At 40.3% G+C, this 17543-nt stretch overlaps 1 protein-coding gene and 1 long non-coding RNA gene across 7 annotated transcripts in view; one reads left to right on the top strand and one right to left on the bottom strand.

Annotated features, from left to right (window-relative positions):
* The window catches only part of ERN1 (endoplasmic reticulum to nucleus signaling 1), a 33706-nt gene that overhangs the window by 11201 nt on the left and 4962 nt on the right, over nt 1-17543 (top strand). For 5 of the 6 annotated variants that reach the window (XM_025141604.3, XM_025141602.3, XM_040649498.2 and 2 more), the window contains exons 3-15: nt 6031-6064; nt 7029-7101; nt 8666-8738; nt 9812-9934; nt 10776-10877; nt 11654-11915; nt 12388-12466; nt 13426-13588; nt 14853-14971; nt 15098-15289; nt 15862-16114; nt 16873-16963; nt 17277-17466. In XM_025141604.3, the coding sequence (XP_024997372.1) occupies nt 8735-8738; nt 9812-9934; nt 10776-10877; nt 11654-11915; nt 12388-12466; nt 13426-13588; nt 14853-14971; nt 15098-15289; nt 15862-16114; nt 16873-16963; nt 17277-17466 (1578 nt within the window). In that variant the 5' untranslated portion in view covers nt 6031-6064; nt 7029-7101; nt 8666-8734. Of the gene's footprint in view, nt 1-1900; nt 4804-6030; nt 6065-7028; nt 7102-8665; nt 8739-9811; nt 9935-10775; nt 10878-11653; nt 11916-12387; nt 12467-13425; nt 13589-14852; nt 14972-15097; nt 15290-15861; nt 16115-16872; nt 16964-17276; nt 17467-17543 lie in introns of those variants that run through there. The other variant, XM_046902034.1, reaches the window with a different exon arrangement.
* Nucleotides 9976-14713, bottom strand: LOC121107129. The gene is made up of 2 exons (XR_005840716.2): nt 14435-14713; nt 9976-12019 (listed from the first exon to the last, which is right to left on the bottom strand). It is a non-coding gene; the product is annotated as an uncharacterized LOC121107129 (long non-coding RNA).

Raw genomic sequence — 17543 nt, 5'->3', positions numbered from 1 at the left:
GTTGTGCAGTCTGTCAGCTGTCAGAGCTTTGGTGGCTGTGTAACCAACTCATTCCCTGAGCTGTGGAAAGCTGGAATTTGATTGGAAAGCTTATAGGAAAAAGGCACACTCTTCTCCCTGATGTCTTCTGAGAGGTATCTTTGCTATGGCCACAGAAAAGCATGCTGTACTGAAGGCCTTTCTAGGATGTGGCACTCATTTAAGATCAGAGGGTAAGGCTCTGCATGCCAACACAGTCAGTAACAGGACCTGTTTGTTCTAAAGGGCAGCCTGGAGAGTGCCCGTGTTGTCTGTACTTACTGCTTAACAAGGTGCTCCGCATCCTCAGCAAGGTTAGCTTCCCCAGAATTCCCCAAAATGAATATTATTCTGTCACTTCATATAGGTCTTTTTGAAATTTACAAGGGTGCAATGTTTTAGAGTTGCTTTTAAATGCAGGTGAGAAACCTGACAGTAATAGAGGCGGTGACCCATAGGCACGACAGAATTGGAGAATGTTGGCAAGGCAGAATCTGGACAATGTTTTCCTTCTCATTGTCAGATTTCATATTTGCAATTCTGGTATCAGTGGGAGTTTGAAGAATGTGATTTTAAGCCTGTACTTTTGTGTCTTTTTAAAAATCATCCTGTGCTACTCTTGGTACTTCTGTGCATTGTTAACTCCAGAGTTCAGGTTAATGAGCAGAATATTGAACTATGATGTTCTAAGAATGTAGTATTTCAAACTGTACTCTCAGACCAAGTATTTCTGTGTTCTTCTGTCAATCAGTTTGTGTGTCTTTCTGTGCTCTTCAGTTACCTGCTTCTGAAAAGGTTTTCCTCTAGGAACTGATTCAAGGAAGAGCATAGAGTACATACATATTTGGGTCTGGATTTAGGGTCTGCAGAGATCTTATGAACTGCAGTTATCTTCAGCAATCAAAACATCTGTGGGCAACAAAAGTTGACTTAAAAGGTTTTGTTTGGTGATACCTTGCTTACGACCTACAGACGGCAGTGGACTGGTCACAGTAAGGCAGAGATATAAAAACTTCATCTGTTAATGACATCCAGTATGTAAATTTTAAAGGACTGCTCTGAGATCTGTAGGTCCTCTCTGTTAAAAGTGGTTATTCCCAGCTGGGAAGAAATACCTTGTGCGTGACTGCTGACTAACAGTGACTGTCAAAACAACTGTAGAACAGTCTCTTTCCATCACATTTCAGAGGATGGTGGGTTTCTATCTCTAACCTCATTTTCTGTAATTGCAACAGCAAGCAGAGATGACACGATTTTAAATTGGCCCGTTAGCCCAAATGCTATGGAAGGGCCTCAGGTCAGGAAATCGTTTCCTGCAGCTCATTCCAGTGGGGCAGGAGTTTACTCACTTGCTATTTCAGAATCTTCCACTTCTCCTTTTTCAGTTAGTGGTTTTGCATGTTTTATCTAGAGGCACATTACTGCATTGAAAACGTGCAGCTCTGTGTTGTGCGTTAAAAAAGACTTGTTCTTGATTTGGTTGAGGGGCAGATTTTGACTTAGCGCGTTTGTGAAATATGGAAAAAAGTCAAAGGGCCATTATTTTGTGTTGTAGTTTCAAAAATTGTATCTGTGGCTTTTTTTCCATGTGTGTATGCAAAATATAGTTAGAATTGCAAGCAAGTAATATAGGTACAAATAATTTCTGGTCATAATGCAACCACGATTTTATAGGGACATCTCCTTGCCGAGGTCAAAATGTTCAGTTCAGTGGGGTATAGCTGAGCCCAGTAATTGCGAAATGTCTGGACAGAAATTACACTAACATATTTCCAGTAACTGCTTCGCTTTTGAACACAGTCTTGGAGCTCTAGAATAAATCTTTACAATTTAGAATCAGTCCTTTTAATTTGTTTTTTCAGTCTAAGTTATTAACAAGTTAAAGCTTTTCAATTCATAACAAGTAATGACTTTGTAGTTTCATAATGACACGGAAAAAGGTACCAGCCATCTTAATAGTGCTTTTATTCTTTGCATGCCCTTGAACTTCCTGTGCTTGGGGGTGCTAATTTGCTTTGCTAAATTAATTTGCTGAGGGGTACTCTGTGGCAGTAACTTCATAAACACGTGTATTTGTTTACACACGTGTGCATTACCAGGTCAGAATGCCAAAGCTAGTGTGTGTTGGTAGGATGTTAATGCCAGAGTGGCTCACATACTCTGCCTTAGTGGAGCCTGCAGGAAAAAACAGTTGGAAAACCATGGAAGTAACTATAGAAACACCAATCTTTCATCAAGCAGCAGAGATATGTGCAGGAAGGTGCCTTGCTTACCAACCATGGTTCCATACTTTGTTTTTGTTTTGATGACTTTTTGTTGGGAAGCAGAAAGCTTTTGGGCAAGTTGTGCCAAACAATTTATGTAGGATACTGCAAGAAATTTGGTTTTCCTCTTGTGCAGGGAACGGAGGCTTTAGGGAGGGGCAGATGGATTTCTATCAGAGTTTTATCACATTTTCTCTGTAAAGTTTTTGTTCTCATGTAGAATACTTGGCGCCTTGTTCGGTGGTTGTTATCGTTTGTTGGCATTGGAACAGATCAGGCCTATTAGAGTGACTTAGCTAATTACAGGGAGCAGTTGTTGAGGGAAATTTGGAAAGCAGGGTTGTGTGATTCCAGTCTCAGCATGTTAACTCTCGATTGCTGAGAAGGCCTGTGAGTTCTGCAGGAGTCTCTTCCGTTTGACTCAGTGTGGAGCAGAAGATGACCTCAGTTCTAAGATGATTCAGTATGGCCTTTCACTAGTTGGTATTCAGGTGGATGAAAGCTATTGCAGGACCTGACAAAAAGTAAATTGAATTCACAAGTTTCTTTTATGTCTGAGTCAATTCTTATTTCAAAACAAACTTTGAAATAAAAGTGGAATATGTCCTAGACCACGTGAAGGTGAACATGAGGACAGACAGGAACTCCTCACAGTGTCTTTGCAGGTCCACAGCCTGAGTTCAAGATCATGTAAGTGTGAAGAAAATGAGAAAATGTACATCACTGCTGTAGCTGGGGTTGCAGGGAGGTGTCTTTCCAGTGAGCCTTTCCAGGTGGAAAGTGCCAGTACTGAAAATTTCTGTGACTTTAGAAAAAATCTCCTCCGTCTGTGTTCATTCACTGCGGATTGTCCCTTCAGTGGAAATGAATCAGGCCTGCGTGCTTGGATACAAAATGCTTTCCAGCAGTTCATATACAGCAGTTAAAAGTTGCAGGAAGCCACAAGAGTCACCAGTGTTCTGCCTCCTGTGCCAGTAAATACCGCAGAATTGTTCTGCTGCTTCATAGCGACGACTTAATCTGTCCCATCTACTGCTTTATCATTGCTACTACGTCAAATTTCAATTACTGAGAAAACAAAAAGGAAGATGTCAATTTTTTTCCACTTCTGATGGAGCACTATGCTCGATATTGAAGGCATGATACTAAAGAGAACAAGTGTAAGGACTAAAGTGAGTGTAATGCTGCTGTATGGGCACTCATTGAGCAGCTTGGAAGCCTTTATTTCATATGTTCTGATACACAGAAGTGTTCTGGGAAAGCTCACTACAGAAGTTGAAAAGACACTCGTGGATTTCTGCTATGAACACTAAAAGTGTAGAATGCATTTGTTGGTGAAATGGTTATGACTGACAATTTTCCAACAGCTTCCAGAAATAGAATGTTGGAGTAAAAACCTCAATGCAGATTTGCATATATCTGTGTATTCTTTTGTTGCTGTAGTGCTACATGTTCAGGAGAATCAATAAAGTCGTAGAACTTCTTTGGTGTTTGAGGCGGTTGGAGCAGGCTGGGTCAGTGCTCCTGTGAAATGGATTGCCCACTCCTAGAAAATGATGCAATTTAAGTCCAGAAATGCTGTGCTTTTCATTCCATGTATTTTGAGTGCAGGGAGGGAGTTGCAGGAAAGCATAAGTAAGCAGGTTCTCCTGCAGAGGTTAACCAGGATCGGCTGTGAGAAGGCCTGATCTGCCTTCTGGTATTTCCTGTGCTTGTTGGGGATTCCCTGAACCTTATCTGAGAAAGCTGAAATGCGGCCGTGTTTGGGGAGGTTGCAGTCTGTCCTCTTCTACTGTACAGTACGTGTTGTGTTGTATCCCTAACAACACAGTTAGAAAATGTGGAGCCTCATTCAGCTAGTATAAGTTTTGTGCTGATACTTCTTGTAACAGCTTGACGTATCTGTTTAATTCAGAGAATAGGCTGTCCCTTCTGTGAAAAATAAAAGTTTCTAGGAGTGTTTTGGACAACGAGCTATCTTCTTTTGCTTTGCCTAGGCTGACTAGAGGGCAATTTATAAAACAGTCTGCATTACTGTACTTGCAAAATGCATACGTGGTCAGCTATCACTCCAAAAACAAGTTGTGCAGCTTTGTTATTGTGAGTGATCACTGGAGGAGATGCTCGCAGATAGGACCAAGTTGCTGAGGCACAGTTGGTGATGACTGTTGTTGTCATCCTCACCACAGGCAATGGTTTGTTGTTTTCAAGTGAGACATTCTCTGTGCCATCAGTTCATCAAGAGACTAGCATAGTTTATTTGGTTTTTTACCTTTAGCAGCATCTGTAGCATTGGCAGTAAATCTTACCCTAACCAAGGCAGGTGCCATTTTCTGCCAACATCTGGTGCTGTTTCTTTCAGGAAGCAGGGGATTTAACTTCCCATGAAGCACTTTTGGTTACAAAACCTCTACTGTTGTGGTCCTTAACATGTCTTTCTCACTTCAGCTCATTTCAGCTGGACTTGTGGTTACTTGCTTTGGGTAGTTCGACCTGGGCTCATCTCCAGAGCTGAACCACTGTATGTAATGGTCATCTAATGCTTTTTCTTTCTTGCATTTCTGTAGTAGAGGAGAGATGATGCAAGTCACTATTTGCATTGCATTAGATATCCTAAAGCTTGTGGGATACTTGAAGCAAACACAGAAGAATAATTGGCATATGATCAGCTGTAAGTTTGGGTCCTCCAGCATACCCTGAAACCAGTTTCTTCCTGCAAGGGCTAGTAATGAATTGCTTGATGTAGATCAGTGGGGTAGTGTGATCTGTAGGGATAGATACATGATGATAACTCCCTCAGCTTCTCTGTCTGAATATTGTTACTTGTTTGTAATGTCTTTTGATGTTTGCTTCTATTTTCAATAAATTAAGTGGGTTTCTTGATGTGATTTGGAACTTTACACTTGCATGTCATTCCCATCATACATCAATAAACAGTGATAGCAGTAATAATTCATTATTGAAAGAAAAATTGTTCAAGATAGGTTGTGTGAGTAGATATCAGGGCCTGGGATTGGTAACACTACCAGCTGGATTGTTTCAGCTTTTTGCTGCCCTATGCATGAGGCTCCAGGTACCAGCTGACACGAGTAGGCTGTTTCTTCTGCATCTTCTTGGGCCCACCGTAGGACTGGGGAAGTGGTCCAAAGTCCACATCTACTGCTGAGGTGTGTGCCCTCTGCTGGGCTCCTCCCCCAGAGCCAGCACACAGCGTCAGAGGGGATTGGTTGGGATGTGGGGAGGGACTGCACAGTATGCACAGCCTCTCTGCAGCTGTACCTTGTGTTTAAGTAATATAGGTTGCTGAAGGCTGTATAATGACAGCAGTTGCTGCAAGTTATGGTGAGCTGCCTCCTGGGCAACCAGTGCCCAGAAATCACATGTGTGCTGACAGCAAGAGTTCTCATTAGCATGTATACAAGCAATTCTAACAGACTGTGTGCTCCGTCCAAGAGTGAAATCAGAAAACTCACGGTACCAGAGAGAACTGCTGTCTCATTCTAAGTTTCCTTCTATAGTAGTTGGGGAGTAGTGTGGATAAAAGTAAGCAAAGAACTTCAGAAACTGTAAGCACTTCTCAGATGCTGTGCACTTTCCCATTTTACAAATGTGGTTACAGTCAGACAGGGCTCACTGGGGCTGCTGGGATGGCTCCTTGTGAACTCAGTGCATCAGCCATTCAAAAAGAAGCAGAGCTGGAGGAACCAAATAGCCAGTATTACAACTTTTCTTTCTTCTGTTTATACAGATCCTGTACTGCAGGTGCCAATACACGTGGAAGAGTAAGTCTGTTTCTTTTGTGTCATTTATTGCTTGTTTGGTTTTCACTGGCATGTTGAGATTGGGTTTATTTTGGAACCAAATCATATGTGTTCTTGGAAGGTGTCATGCCTTGTGCATGTGAACTTGAAGTTGTTTAAAGAGCTGATACTGAACGAATGTAATTAGCAACATGCACTTCTCATAACACTAAGATGAAACCTCCTGTCTGCAGATTGTTCTCTCTCGAGTCTTTGATCAGGTTTAGCAATTACGTGTGATCACTGCCAGAATGTTAATTGAGCAGCTTTGAAGGTGACAGAGATAGACAGTGAGCGATCTCTGGGTTCTGTACTTATTCTCACCAAATAAAAGGCTAAAAATAGTGAAGCACTGGAAAGCCAAACCACAGCTGCTACCAGAATCTTCAGATGAAACCCTCAGGCTGCCACTTCAGTCATTCCTCCAGCACAGCCATCACGTTTCGCTAGAAAATTTGGGGCTTTAATTTTATGTCTCTGTAGTGTGTGGTAAAATCCTTTTTATGTGTGTGTGGTTTTGTTTTTGAGTTTGGTTCTTTTGGTTAAAGTTACTGAGTTCTGACAGCTGTTCCTTATCTACGTTGTGCTCCCTGGTTTTGTTTGATTTTGATTTTGTTTATTTTTAAATTCTGTGACAATTCAAAAGTATTGAATGTAGGTCTTGTTTAAAAGCTTTCAACTGAGTGGTTGCCTGCCACGTCTGGGTCTTTGAATTTTCAAATGCATTAGTGATTTTATATCAGTTCTGAGACCTGTTTCTGTTTCATTTTCACAGTTAATAAATGAAACTTCCAACAGTAGGTAATACAAAGTCAAAACGTACAGCGTTAGAAGGGGTTAGATGAACTTCTCTGGAAAGCTGATACTGACTATAGTTCCTTTCCTGTTCTCTGAGAAGCACAGTACTTCTTTTTTTAATCATTTATAATTGCTGCTTAAATCCTAGGCCAGCATTTCTTCCAGACCCAAACGATGGCAGTTTGTATACGCTTGGTGGCAAGAATAATGAAGGCCTGACTGTAAGTGTCCTTTGGAGATTCTCTCTCAGTTTTCAGACGAGTGCCCCAATCAGACTCACAGAAAGGATCAGTTTCCAAAGGAACCTTCTGCTGTCTCAGCAGTGCTGGTTTGCTATTGTTCAGTGGAATTGTACCAGTTTTTTGGAAATCTTTGATCACAGCAAAACCAAACATCTGTCATATGTGCAAGTTTTTAGACTGATAATACTCTCATGTTCTTTTGCTATCACTTTTGCACAGCAGTAACATACTTTCCAAGAATGGAGTGTTCCCACCTTCCTTGTGACCACCAGGAAATCACAATCACTTGAAAATACCAACAGCAGACATATTTGTTTCGTCACCTCATGCTGTTTTATTGAAACTTGCTAAAATGATGATGACAACTTACACTTCTGTGGCATTATCCAAATAACACACCATCTCTGTACAACCAGATGGGAAAGGTTTGCCCACAATAATACAAACTATTATATATATTAACTAGGTATATCTCTTTTAACGCAATACTTAGTTTTCTAGAACCATCAAGCAGATAGGATTAATGTATGTTCTTTGCTGACACCTGTAAAGGTGTCTTAGTTTTTGTAAGCGGACAAAGATGGTGACCCTTTCGGAACACTCACCAATCTGTGTAACCCACAGATGTTAGCAAACTTCGGGCTTTTATTTTTAAATCTTGTGATGAAACTCATAAAATGTTTGGCTTCCCAAAGTTTTCCTTTCTCTGGCAGCTGTTACAGTTTCCTTTAAGAATTTTATATTCTTAAATACTTCAGTATTTACTCACCACTCCAGCTCCCCATGGTACAGCCAAATCATAACTTGCAGAATGAGCCCAGATTCTTTTCCTGGGTGAATCCAGGAAGCATCTTAACAAAGTTTCCTTTATTCTGTTAATCTCCCTTCTTGAACTGAAGTAATCAAATTTCTGTTTGGAATCACTACTATAAGCAGTGTAAGTTTCACGATTAAAAAATGACTGATCTTTGTTATTAGTGTAGCTTGTCCATTACTCTTGTCACCTCATCCTTATAAAAGTCTGTGAACACTTAATAAGAATCTTCACCCATCTTCTAACTGCAGTGCAGCATTGGCAGTATCTCAGGAACTCTGTGGTTCAGAGATTACTGCTTCACCCTGACAACAGTTTCACATGTATGAAGTCATCTGGCCTTTGTAATTGTTACTGTAAGAGAAACATCTTACACCCCTTACAGGTGAGGCAATTAAGCATGATGTGCTGAGCTAGACAGCTGCTGAGCGTTGGTGGTAGGCCTTCAAAGCACAGTCTTTGCCTCCAGATCCCCTCAGCTGCAGGTAGTGTTTTCCACATGCGTTTCTCTTGCTGTAAGCTCTCTGAGCCAGGCCTCTGGCTGTTCTGAGTTTTCAGAGCAGGACCTCGACCTGAACTTTTTGAATATCATGCACTGCAATAATATGAGCAAATAATTAAAAACTCACTTGAGATTTCCAAAGTTCTCTGGCTACTCTTTTCTATGAACAAGAGCAAAGACTTATCACAGCAACATAAACAAGCTTTTATTGTTTTTCTTTTCCCCAGAAACTTCCATTTACCATCCCAGAGTTAGTGCAGGCGTCTCCCTGCCGCAGTTCAGATGGGATCCTTTACATGGGTGAGCTCAAGTTAAAGCTTTTTTTAAGTTGTAACATGTTCAGCAACCATAAAGTCCCAGGCAGACTACATGGAAATGGTTTACTCTGGGTATTAATTGTAGTTTTTCACAAATGTTTCTGATGACAGAAAATAGATTTCAATTTTCAGCAATTCAATTTATATTAAAAAAGGAGCAGCTTTTCCTGAGGGAGAGACCAGCTGTTCTGAGCACTGAGCAGCCTACATGGTTGGGTTTCTTGTTTGTTTTTCTCACTCATTCAGATGCTCTCACAACAAGAAGTGATTTCTGCTTAGAGTCTTATGTTTACAAATGTCATTGATTGTTTATAGTTACAGCGATTGCATTAGAAATCTTACTGCAGCAGGGTTGGACACATTCCATTATCTGAGATACAGTCAGGTCACTTATATATAATAACAGTTTTGTGTCTCACTTGGCCTCTGTCATTCTAATTGAGGCTGGATTTAGGATGAAGAAGGGAGAAGGAAGGGCAGTTTGTTTATTACAGCAGTAGACATGTGAAGGATCCGGATGAACTTAGTATTGTTTTTTATTCTGAAGATCCAGTGCCTACTTCTGGCTCTCCACTTTATGTTGCTCCATGAAAAGGGTGAAAAATGTCCATCTAAATTTCTAAACTAAACACATCTGTGTTAAAATTGAAGAAATACTCGTGGTTGTGGCTCTTTTGTAGTCTTAATAGGATTACAGTCCTTGATCAATTTGGAACGTGTGGTCCCTCATCGTTTCTTTAATCTACTGTACGTCCACCATAGCACCTCAGTCTCCTCTGCCAGCTCAGAGGGTTTTTTGCACTGAGATTTCTCTTAGGAATTATTTAGCCAGTTGTACTTACCTTTGTGAATACTGGATTTAGTTGTTGATGTCGGTATTTGGAATTGTCCAACAGTGCTAAATGTTGAACTTAAGCCTGACTGTAAGACAGCGTTTTATTAAAGAATGCTCATTCATGCTGAGCTCGTGAGTCTGCTAAAGAAAAAAGAAGAATGAAAAACTTCATGGAAGTGCAATTTTCCAACTGAATGGTAATGCTTAAATTACGATTTCAGGCAAAAAGCAGGATATTTGGTATGTGATTGACCTCATGACTGGGGAGAAACAGCAAACCTTGACCTCTTCATTCGCAGAAAGTCTTTGTCCATCAACATCCCTGCTGTATCTTGGGAGAACAGGTTGGGTGCTGTTTTTTTCTGCAGCTTAGAATTTTTCTTTGTTGTTTTTGTTGCAATTTTTGAAGATTAGAATGGTAACAAATGACCTTGTGATCAGTTCATGTTGTCCAGTTTGTCTTAGAATAATTTTAGACTATACACAGAAAAAAATATTGGCTCTTCATAGCAATTGGAAAGATTGTATTCTTGTAAACTTTGGGAGTAGAAATGATGTGTTATTCTTGTCGTTGACAGCATGGCATTTATGTTTTATTTAACAGTGCTCTCCACTAGCAGCTGTGAACCCGAGTTTTCTGTATAACTTCTAGATTTCATTAAAAAATGTTTAAATAAAATGAAGATACAGCATTTTAACTGGAATTACAAATGCAGCATTCTAAATAACTTAAAACTAGACCGAGATACAACGCATAGATGTTGACTAGTAAAAATAAGTCATATGGACTTGATCTTTAATAACACATAAATATAGAGGTGCAAATGTTCCCAGGTGTGATAGTTTAGTTACGTTGCACAGTAAGTTACATATTAGAAAATAGGATTTAGAAACATTTATGTTAAATAAAGTACATCAGAAGCTGTTCTGTAGAAGCAAAATGCTGGTGGGGTGGGCAGCATCAGTCTGCAGGGCTGCTTCTGAGGCTGCAGAATGTGAGTGTGTGCGTGGATCGGGTGTTGTCTTTAACCACTATGAAATGATTCTTTATCAGGAGCTTGGGGAAAATGAAATGCAGAGCACAGTAAGCAGTGTGTGGTGTTCTGAGCAGTATCTCACATTTGCAGTGATTGCTTCTGTACTCCATAGGCTTTTTTGCTTCACAGACTGTGTATTTTTTAACAGAGTACACAATCACAATGTATGACACCAAGAAGAAGGAGCTGAGATGGAATGCCACCTATTTTGATTATGCAGCCACTCTTCCTGATGAAGACGTAAAATATAGTAAGAATTTAATTGCAGTCTTTTTTCTTTTTCAGATATTGGCCATGGGCTATGTATACAGACAAATATATTCTCTGTTTTAATAAGTTTACTAAATTTTGCAATTGGTGTCTACTCATTTTTAGCCTTTGGCTTAATAGCTCAAACCTGTTAGTTTCAGGTTAACGCAATCTAGAAGGTACAGGCTTTGAAGGTATGACTCCTAAAGTGCAGTGAAAAATGGCAGGAGAGGAAGCAAACCTGAACTATGATGTACAAATGCTGGAGCTGTCTGTTGTTTTTGCCCAGAGTGTGGGAGACTTAAAGTTTATCTTCCACAGTTGAGTTTACATTGAGGTTAATCAAAATGGAGGCTGCAAGGACTGCCTGTTTGCTCTCACAGGCACAGAGCAGCTCTGCAGGGTTGTCTTCTGAATCCTGACACAGAACAAAGGATGGCAGAGCTTTCAGTCATTCAGCAAGAGGCTTCTCAGTCGCTTCTCACCCATGAAAGCTCCCCTTTCAGCATATGCTGAAGACATGATCTATGTGTTAGTTAATGTCCAGGTTTAGAGTCGTGAGGTCTACGATCCTTGCTGTCATATATGCTGAAGAGGTGAGCTAGATGTGGTTTTCCTGCTGTCTGACTGAACCATGCTTGTATCAGTTTGACATCTTTTCATTTCCAACGTAAGATGCAGTGAACTCCACAGTTATGTGAGGCTTGTTAATGTGTATTACTAAAATTGCATGTAAGCAGCAATCCAGGTAATCTCCTATACATTTGTATATTGTAGAAATGTCCCACTTTGTGTCTAATGGAGATGGACTGGTGGTGACTGTAGACAGTGAGTCTGGGGACGTGCTGTGGATTCAGAATTACGCTTCTCCCGTGGTAGCTTTTTACATCTGGCAACGTGAAGGATTGCGGAAAGTTATGCACACAAATGTGGGGATAGAAACTCTGCGATACTTGACATTCATGTCTGGGGAGGTCGGACACATTACCAAGTGGAAATATCCTTTTCCAAAGGAGACAGAGACCAAGAGCAAATTAACGTGAGCATGAGTGTTCCTGTTGTTCTCACTGTCTATTAGTCAGGTTTTGACAGCAGCCCTCGCTCTCCAGCAGTGGTTGTATTTCATATTTGATCTTCTACTGTCTAAAGGCAGAGACACACAAAAGATCTACTTAGTAAATATGTGTTCCTTATTCCTATCAGATGTTTTATGTTGGCTTAGTTTTTTTTAATGTGGAGCCTTTAATTTATATGTATAGCATTTTGGCAAATACGATTTGAGTAATTGTGACAAATAACAAATAAGAAATAAATAGTTATGACAGATAACTGTACTTTCATAAGTAAAAGGGATGGGTTGATCACAGCACTTCAGTGTAGGAATCCGGGGTTTTCAAGAAGTAAATATTGATGATTTTGGAAATTGATGCATTCCTTGTGAATTGGGCTTTAGACAAATGGATGTTTTACCACGTTAACTACTTTGTTTTAACATACTGCTTTCTTTCCAGACCAACTCTTTATGTAGGGAAATACTCCACGAGTTTGTATGCATCGCCATCAATGGTGCACGAAGGGGTAACGGTTGTGGTAAGTTGGGAGCTGCAAGAGATGCACAACACCTGCTGAAAATTGCCTTTACAGAATTAGCATTGCTCTTGGATTTAAAAAAATAATTAAAGTTGAAATTAAATGCTTTGAGTAGAAGGACACTGGAGCATAAGTTCAACAAAGTGTACAGAAGTATTTTAAAGTGCATTTTTCTCATTTTAAATGAGAAATAACTTCTGTGTGTCCAAAACAAAGATATTTTGAATGCGTCTGGAATTCTGAGATTTCTTCCATTAAATCATGATATGCATTCCTACATAAGTGGTTCTGTAAATACACCATTCTGTCCTGTAATGGAAGATGGGGACCTATGCTGATGAAGTTTGTTCCAATATTGAAAAGGGCTCCTTATTAAAATAAAAAATAATACTGATGGTTGTATGTTTACAGAAATTAGTTTTTAAATTGCAAATTGGAATCAGTTAACATATGGCAAATGGAATATTTAATGGAACAATGGTAATAAGTGTTAGAATGCATGGCTGTCTTCCCAAAGTAATTTCAAATGCTGCAGAGATGTGACTGTACTTATTAGGTCGTGTGCCAGGGGAGCTGGCAGGAGAGAACCAGACTTTGCTGTGCAGTGTTGTTGGTGCATTGTAGTTACTGTTAAAATTGTTTATTTTTTCTTCCTCAAAATTTCTCCCTCTTGATAGGAAACTGCTCACACTGTGGCTATCCAAACAGCAGATAAAGCTCCTGTTTCACTTTTCTAAGAAGAGAGAGTAATCTTATCTCCTAGGCAACGTGTAGCTTAGAAGGTCTAATGTCCAAGGCTGCTGAAGCATTTGCTGAGGGCATAAGGGGCAGTGTTTACTTATGGTGACTTTGTGGCCAGTTTTTGCTTTCCCACCTGATCCTCCATTCTCTAATTTGCCTGCTAGAATATTCTAGAGATTCACTGCATTATTAATTGTAATGATAATCTCTCTTTCTAGCCTCGTGGCAGTGCCATACCCTTACTAGAGGGTCCAAAAACAGAAGGAGTCACAATTGAAGACAATGGCGAATGTGTTATCACCCCCAGTACGGATTTAAAGTTCTCAGCCAGACTGAAAGGAAAGAACAAACTCAGCTATTGGAACGACTTGCTGTTAATAGGTATGTGAGGTCCCTTTCTTGACCCGTGTCTGCCTTTCAGACAGGATTCCACTGCCATCTGCTGGTGGCTGTCCTACTCCAAACCCTAGAGCTTGTTCTCAACTTTGTACATCAGTCATAATGGCTGCCTAAACTGAGACAATTACTGAATTTTAGTAATAATTGGCACTTTGTCCGCTTTAGAATATGCATTAATGTTTTTAAGTAGACGTCTGGTTGTTATTTTTACAAGGCATCTGCTTCATTCAGTTAAGAGATTTATTTTGCCCTCTCATCCAGAGAGGGGTATATGTAGTTTATTGTACACATTGCAGTAAATACTGTATTCTGGTTCCTTCAGATTTCTGTTTTATTGTGCATAGTATTACTTTTAATTCACACTGTAGAGATCAGAGTGTTGTCTTTCCCCCATTTCACAAATGGAGGATTAAGACACTGAAGATCATAATAATGAAGTGTCAGCCTATTTTGTGTGATCCAGATTCCAAAACGTCAGCATTGACTTTTCAGGACACTTAAGAATATTGCTTCAAAAATAACTGAACAGCAGAGAGTTCTTGAAGTGGTACAAGTTTATAATTTGTGAATGCCATAACTGACCTCTGTGACGGGGACAGGAATGCAACTTCCAGCTGCTTTACCTGCTCCTGTGATGCTGTCCCATTCTCAGAGTATGTGAAGCAGCTCTTGTTGAACAGGTCTCATTCCTCCACTATGCTCTGCACTGAATGATTCTATCTTTCCCTCCATCTTTCCCCTCTTTCCTGCTCTATACATTTTGAGGAATCTTCCTCTGTCTAATTGCAAAAGACGTTAGCTCAGTAGATTCTTCCTCTTGGCACTTACCTGGCTAACACAAGCCAAAGGAGTGTGAAGAACAGTTGCAGTTGAGTGCAGGATTGATTCTTCCTTCCTTTTCCTGCAGTGTGATCCTTGGAACCATTTTAAATCTCAGACATGATCTTTGCTCCAAGGCCAAATCACAAAGCAAAACTAACTTGGGAAGGAGCCAGCTGTGAGGCACTGTAATGTGTATTCCTGTTATGGTCACATAGAAACTCATGAACTAAATTCACAGTCATTGCTTGAGTAGAGACCTCTTAGTGACTGCACTCACTGTGCCTGTGACTGCAGGGGCAAACAGACAGGGGGAAAAAAAAAAAGTTTTAAGCTCATCTTGTACTTTGATGTTCCCAAGTGTTTTCTATATCATCTTTCATCTACGGTCTTCATCAGAATATGAACACGTGTGTTTTATTTAAAGGGCACCATGAAACTCCGCTATCTGCCCCTACAAAGATCCTGGAGAAATTCCCAAGTAACTTACCTAAGAGGCCTGAAAATGTGATTCCAGCTGACTCTGATAAAGTCACTATTGAAAAGGTTTGTGATGAAGATAATCATCTTACTTTATGATTAAAGAATGTGGAGGAGTATAAGCTGTGGTGGGATTTAGGGAAAAAATGCCCATGAAGACACTGAATTAAAAGACCGTTTTCTGCCTCGTAGGTTATTGACATAGTTGAAGGTTCTGCAACAGAAGTGCCTCCTGCTGTTCCAAAGGATATTGAGGAGAAGCTTGCTCAGCCTGTTGCTCGGCCAGAAGCTCCTGTGGACTCTATGTTGAAAGACATGGCCACGATCATTCTCAGCACTTTCCTGATTGTGGGCTGGGTGGCGTTTATCATCGCCTATCCAATGGTAATGCTGACTTGGCTTGATGGGGTTTCCTGCTTTGGGAGAATCAGAACTAACCTCAAGAAAAGAGACAGGAGTTAGGAAATACTGTGATTTCTTTTTTTCCCCTTCTCACTTAAACTCCCAGATGTGATGGGGGTTACAAAGGCTATATATCTGATAGAACAGTATTTCCGATTTTTTTTTTTATTATACAAATCCTGTTTTTTGCATCTGTTAAGATGATGTCTATGGAGAAGTTAACATCAGTGGTTTTACTCCCCATTTGCTCACCTGAATCACTGCCATGTTTTCTGACTTGAAACCGCAGCAGGATAAAGGAATTAAAAGACACCTCATTAGCCTAAGTCAGCTTTTGCCATATTAAGCAATCTGTTGTGATTGCTCAGCTTTGCTATGAAAGCTGAGAATGAAAATGAGAACATGAGGAAAAGCCCCTTTAGTTCTCCATCCTACTTAGCTGGCAGTATTATAAGAAAGTTTTCCCCTATCTTTTGGATGTATCTAATAGCTGAAGTGTTCCTTTTAAGTAAGAAATTTCACTCTTTCACTTATGAACTGAGATCCTCTTTCAGAGCGTACATCAGCAACAGCAAAGGCAGCATCAGCTGGAAGAGAAGATACAGCTCTTGCAGCAACAGAAGCTGCCCTTTCGTGCTCCCAGTGATCTGCCGCCAGAAGATTTCTTGGACACCTCCTGTGGACAGACAGACAGCTCTGCTACCAGCACACCGAACGTGTCGCCCAAAGCATCAAACCATTCTGCATATTCCAGCATCTCCACATCTGATGTTGGGAGCTGCCTTTCCACAGAGCAAGAAGAGGGAGGTAATGTAAATCTACTGCATTTGATTGTGAATGTCTCTATTTCCCAACTCTGTATGATGGCACGGCACAATTAAATCCTTACTGATGGTACCTTACTTTATATATAAAACAGCTAAAAAAGACCATCATCCTCATTTAGTCTGCCCATGGCAAAACATGAGGCAGGTGTTCCATGCTCTGACTTGGAGCGGAAATATTTACTTGAGAAAAGCATCCCATTCAGAGTTGTCTCTGGAGGGATTTTTGTTTGCATGAGGATATATTCTTATAAGCTGTAGCCTTTTCATCTGAATAAAAATTATGTATGAACTAGAGTCAAGAAATGACTTCTGCAGTGTGGTCTGCCACCTTGCCTCATCTTTCTACACACTCTTCAGTCCCTTTAGAGGCTATGCAGGGCAACAACTACTAAATCCACTTCCTTTAATTGTCACTCTGCAAATTCAGCAGAACTTTCTAGAAAGATGTTACCTGCTCATCTCTAGCACTGTCCAGGATGTGATCTTTTCAGACTTATGTCAGGTGTTTTGTACTGAGTATGTACAAAATGCATCACATGCAAAAATCACATGCACCAGGATTTGTGCCTACTCAGCACGAGTACCAAAATGCAGCTGTTAATTTCTTTTGATCATCTGTGTTGTGAATGTAAACGTGGGTAAAATGTTTTTTACGTTCTGTTCCAGCAGAAGGCACAGTAGTACAAGGCTGGCTTGATCCATCCTAATGCAGTCTTTCTGCTTCTTGTTTTTGTTCAGATGACGATGCCAACAGAGTGATGGTTGGCAAGATTTCATTTAACCCAAAAGATGTACTGGGGCATGGAGCTGAAGGAACCATTGTTTACAGGTAGACAACTTGCATTCACTATTTATCAGACCACTTAATTTCTTATTGGATTAGGGTTTTTAAAAAGCAAACAAACCCAACACCTAAGACAAACAAAAATACTTCAAAATATTTTGTATGGTGTATTTTCATGCTGTTTCTGCTCTAGCAAAAACTACTTCTCTCAGACATGTTTAAATGACCAAATGTATCTGTTTCCAGCACAAAAAAATACTTCAGTATGCCTCTGAAATATTACGTTGTCATTTGTTTTGTACCTTGTCCACATTAGCCTTTGTCTAGTAATTGGTTGATGTGGCTTTCCTGTCTGCAGGGGGACATTTGATAACCGTGACGTTGCAGTGAAAAGAATTCTTCCCGAGTGCTTCAGTTTTGCAGACCGTGAAGTGCAGCTACTGCGAGAGTCAGATGAGCACCCAAACGTGATCCGCTATTTCTGCACAGAGAAGGACCGGCAGTTCCAGTACATAGCTATTGAGCTGTGTGCTGCCACCTTACAGGAGGTGTTGAGTCTCCTAAATGATTTTGAGTCTAATTACTGGAAGGCCTTCATTTTCCCTTAGCTTAAGTTTCTGAGGTT

Source organism: Gallus gallus, chromosome 18, assembly GCF_016699485.2.
Source record: "Gallus gallus isolate bGalGal1 chromosome 18, bGalGal1.mat.broiler.GRCg7b, whole genome shotgun sequence".
In the NCBI taxonomy this organism is placed as follows: Eukaryota; Metazoa; Chordata; class Aves; order Galliformes; family Phasianidae; genus Gallus; species Gallus gallus.
This window is presented reverse-complemented; position numbering and strand designations above follow the sequence as displayed.